Source organism: Stegastes partitus, unplaced genomic scaffold (assembly GCF_000690725.1).
Source record: "Stegastes partitus isolate 25-593 unplaced genomic scaffold, Stegastes_partitus-1.0.2 Scaffold690, whole genome shotgun sequence".
Lineage (NCBI taxonomy): Eukaryota > Metazoa > Chordata > Actinopteri > Pomacentridae > Stegastes > Stegastes partitus.
The window spans coordinates 341,373-343,679 of NW_007578421.1; the positions used below are offsets into that span (position 1 = coordinate 341,373).

The following is a 2,307-nucleotide window of genomic DNA, read 5'->3' on the forward strand; positions in this document are numbered from 1 at the left end:
CTGATGATAAAGATATTTCTTACCTGGGCATTTAAAGACATGAAGACAAACAGAAACACCTGGAGCTGTCCTCAGAACTGTTTCAGAGAGAACTAAACCTGTCTGTCTGTCTCTAACCTGTCTCCTGTCTCTCTTCCTATCAGGCAGGGGTCCTCTTCGATGTGGACGGTGTCCTTCTCCGTGGACGTTCTGTCCTTCCAGGAGCTCGTCGGGCTCTCAGGAAACTTCTGGATCAAAACAACAACTTCCTCTTTCCTGTTGTCTTCGTCACCAATGCAGGAAGCTGTCAGAGGTGGGACAAGGCGGAGCAGCTGTCTCACCTACTGGATGTCCAGGTAGGACAGATGGACAGTGTATTTCACTTTGGTGTCATATTTGTGTCTTTGTGGAGCATTTCATTGAACCAACACAATCATGTGACCTCTTTGCTCTTGGTTTCTCTGTAGATTGCCCCTGAGCAGGTGGTTCTTTCCCACAGTCCTTTGCAAATGATGAAGAGTTTCCATGACAGGTGTGTCCTGGTGTGTGGACAGGGACCTACAACCAACATCGCTAACGCGTATCCTTGACAGACGGACTGGTTTTAGTCAGATTTTCATTTGGTTTTGGACTGTCTGTAGACTGGTTTTAGACTAGGTTCAAACAGTAAGAGGAAAGTGGTCCTGAATTGACTGATAATATAGTTTGAGCCTCCAATCAGATGGATTCAAGTCACAGTTGAACTCCTCCCAAATTTGGCAAAAGCTGTGCAGACTCTTGTTCACAGCAGTGAGTTCTGTTAGAGTTGGATCCTTAATTGCTGTCAGTTTGGGTTTCCAGAAAGTGCTGAGCATCGAGCAGCTTGCACAACAGCACCCCCTGCTGGACATGGTGGATCACTGCAGGAAGCCTACATCACCTGTAAGTATTGCGATTACTGTACCTGTTAGTACTGCACCTGTTGGCATCATATTTGTGAATACTACACTTGTGAGAACACACCTGTGATACCTGATCAAAGGCATCAATAAATCATATATCGACGTTCAGGAGTTTCTTATAACACTTACTTTTTGTATTTATACTGTTTGTTTCAGTCGTCACCTGTGCAGAGTCTGCCCCAGATACAAGGTAACACAACCTATACACTTCCAACACAAGAACACCAACCCACAACACACACAATAAACACACAACCTACATACAACTTGTACACAACAAACACATTACCCATCTGTAACATACACACAATCAACACGAAATGCACACACAACCAGTCTGTGTTGGTGGATTTCTGTTCTGATTGGTCAGTTTACATTTATAATTCATAATTTCCATTAAAACTAACAGCTGATTTTCTGTGTCAGCATCCTCAGACCCAGTGTCAATAAAGTTTGACTGAAGCTGCTTATAATTCCTGTGTTGCCATAGCAATCATCCTGTTTGGGGAGCCAATCAAATGGGAGACCAATCTCCAGCTGCTGATTGATGTGCTTCTGACCAATGGGAGGCCTAGCTGCGTGCACGACGCCCAGCTGTCGAACCAGCTCCCCATTCTCGCCTGCAACATGGACCTGCTGTGGATGGCTGAAGCGCCATCACCACGGTAACAACCAAACCCCTCCTCTCAGATTGAGGGCAGAGCTTCATATTCAGTTTGGTCATGGGATGTTCCTGTTGGATTGCACTTTGATCATGGGATGTTCCTGCCATGTTGTTGTAGGTTTGGTCATGGGATGTTCCTGTTGTGTCTGGAGTCGGTCTATAGGAAGCTGACAGGCCGAGAGCTGCGCTATGAGGCACTGCTGGGAAAACCCAGTCTGCTCACCTATCAGTACGCCGAGCAGCTGCTGCGACTGCAGAACCCCAACCGCAAGCTGACCACCGTCTACGCAGTCGGGTAATGAAACACCATCTAACCAAGCCACCTGTAACACCATCCAACCAGACCACCTGTAACACCATCTAACCAAACCACCTGTAACACCATCTAACCAGACCACCTGTAACACCATCTACCCAAACCACCTGGTACACCATCTAACCAAACCACCATCTAACCAAACCACCTGTCACACCTCTATCCAAACCACCTGTAACACCATCTAACCAGACCACCTGTAACACGTCTAACCAAACCATCATCTAACCAAACCACCTGTAACACGTCGAACCAAACCACCTGTAACATGTCTAACCAAACAACCTGTAACACCATCTAACCAAACCACCTGTAACATGTCTAACCAAACCACCTGTAACACCATCTAACCAAACCACCTGTAACATGTCTAACCAAACCACCATCTACCCAAACCACCTGTAACA

At 46.3% G+C, this 2,307-nt stretch overlaps 1 protein-coding gene across 1 annotated transcript in view; it reads left to right on the top strand.

Moving 5' to 3' along the window:
• LOC103363783 (cat eye syndrome critical region protein 5-like) overlaps positions 1 to 2,307 on the top strand; it is a 21,530-nt gene that overhangs the window by 16,646 nt on the left and 2,577 nt on the right. The window contains exons 9-14 of the mRNA XM_008290679.1: positions 133 to 335; positions 447 to 559; positions 807 to 900; positions 1,077 to 1,110; positions 1,411 to 1,585; positions 1,703 to 1,879. Of these exons, the coding sequence (XP_008288901.1) occupies positions 133 to 335; positions 447 to 559; positions 807 to 900; positions 1,077 to 1,110; positions 1,411 to 1,585; positions 1,703 to 1,879 (796 nt within the window). The remainder of the gene's footprint in view (positions 1 to 132; positions 336 to 446; positions 560 to 806; positions 901 to 1,076; positions 1,111 to 1,410; positions 1,586 to 1,702; positions 1,880 to 2,307) is intronic.